The sequence below is a fragment of the Debaryomyces fabryi genome, assembly GCF_001447935.2.
Source record: "Debaryomyces fabryi strain CBS 789 chromosome Unknown contig00405, whole genome shotgun sequence".
Classification (NCBI taxonomy): Eukaryota; Fungi; Ascomycota; class Pichiomycetes; order Serinales; family Debaryomycetaceae; genus Debaryomyces; species Debaryomyces fabryi.
The window spans coordinates 1-1241 of record NW_015385829.1 but is presented as its reverse complement, the minus strand read 5'-3'; the positions used below and the strand labels follow the sequence as shown (position 1 = coordinate 1241).

The 1241-nt window shown below is 38.1% G+C and overlaps 2 protein-coding genes across 2 annotated transcripts; both read right to left on the bottom strand.

The window, feature by feature from the left end:
• Positions 1–94: 94 nt before the first annotated feature.
• AC631_05985 (uncharacterized protein) lies at positions 95–292 on the bottom strand (the record flags this gene model as incomplete). The annotated part of the gene is made up of 1 exon (XM_015614814.1): positions 95–292. One exon carries the CDS (start codon positions 290–292, stop codon positions 95–97), a length of 198 nt encoding a protein of 65 aa, XP_015464359.1.
• A 9-nt stretch (positions 293–301) lies between these two features.
• Positions 302–592, bottom strand: AC631_05984 (uncharacterized protein; the record flags this gene model as incomplete). Its single annotated transcript, XM_015614813.1, has 1 exon — positions 302–592. The coding sequence occupies one exon, from the start codon at positions 590–592 to the stop codon at positions 302–304; it is 291 nt and encodes a 96-aa protein (XP_015464358.1).
• Between the last annotated feature and the right edge of the window lie 649 nt (positions 593–1241).

Genomic DNA, 1241 nt, shown 5'->3' with positions numbered 1-1241 from the left:
TTGGTCCGGAAGATACTTCCCCACTTTATATTCCAACATAAAATTAAAGAAATACATAACAACTAAACATTAAAAGTAATATATAGTGATTATACTATTTAGATTGGTATATGTCTAAATTCTTGAGTAATGGTGAGTCAGAGAAACTGATGAGATAAGCAGTTTCATCTCTTTCATTCACAAGTCTGAATTTTCTCCAAGATGGACTACAGAATGTATCACTCTGTTCCCATTGTAAAATGGTCTCTTTGCCGTCATGTTCCGTAATTATAGTATGTCTCTTTGCCGTCATGTTCCGTAATTATAGTATGTCTCTTACCCATATACATGATAAACAAATGACTTGTCTCCTGATGCAGAGGAGAAGATTACCAGCTGCAACCCTCTCAGCCTGGCTACCAATAATCGTCGATAGTGGCTCTCCTTTTTCAACTTGAGGCTCATACGTATAAATAGTGTAGTCTCCCTTCACACAATTAAGATATTTCTGAACATCACCCCATGGATACTTCGATGGTGAAACAGGAGCTCCCTTACTTGGATAGCGGTCATCATCGTAATGTTCTGTAACGTTGACTGGATATTGGAACATGGGCAAATCAAGCCCATCGCTATCTTTACGAGGATAATCATGCCATTTCTAACGAGCGGTGAGAATAACGTCTCCCCTATTCATACAATTTTTCTCCTTCAACAACACTCCAACCTCCTGCTCCTCCAATGATAAACCTCAAGGCGAACGTAGAGTGCCTATGTGCTGCATATAATATACCAATAATCTGTGGTGCCTTCAAAGTAGGATTGACCAGCATTAAGACCTTCTCTTGGATTCTTCGCTAAGAACAAGACCGCCAGCATCATCAAGTAATGACCTAATATTTTTGTATTTCCCATGTTTGGAGTAGCTTTTGGCTGAGAATTTTCAGTGGATAATTTAGGCATCACTGTCCACAAGGGTTCCACACTTTCTGGGCGTAAGCGCTTTAAGAATGTTGATTTCTCGGCATTGGTTGTTGAAGCGAAGTATCACGTATATTCAAATTAACAGTGATAAAGATATAAAAAAAATTTACTTCTTTGAACTTTATAATTGATCGGGATATGCCTTATATAAGTACTTTGAACTTACCAATATATTGGTATTTCCACTTTTTTGCGGAATCTATTCCGCAGTTGAATGCAATGCACCGCAAATTATCCCCAGAAAGAAGCGGGATAAATATGAACGGAAACTTATAAGC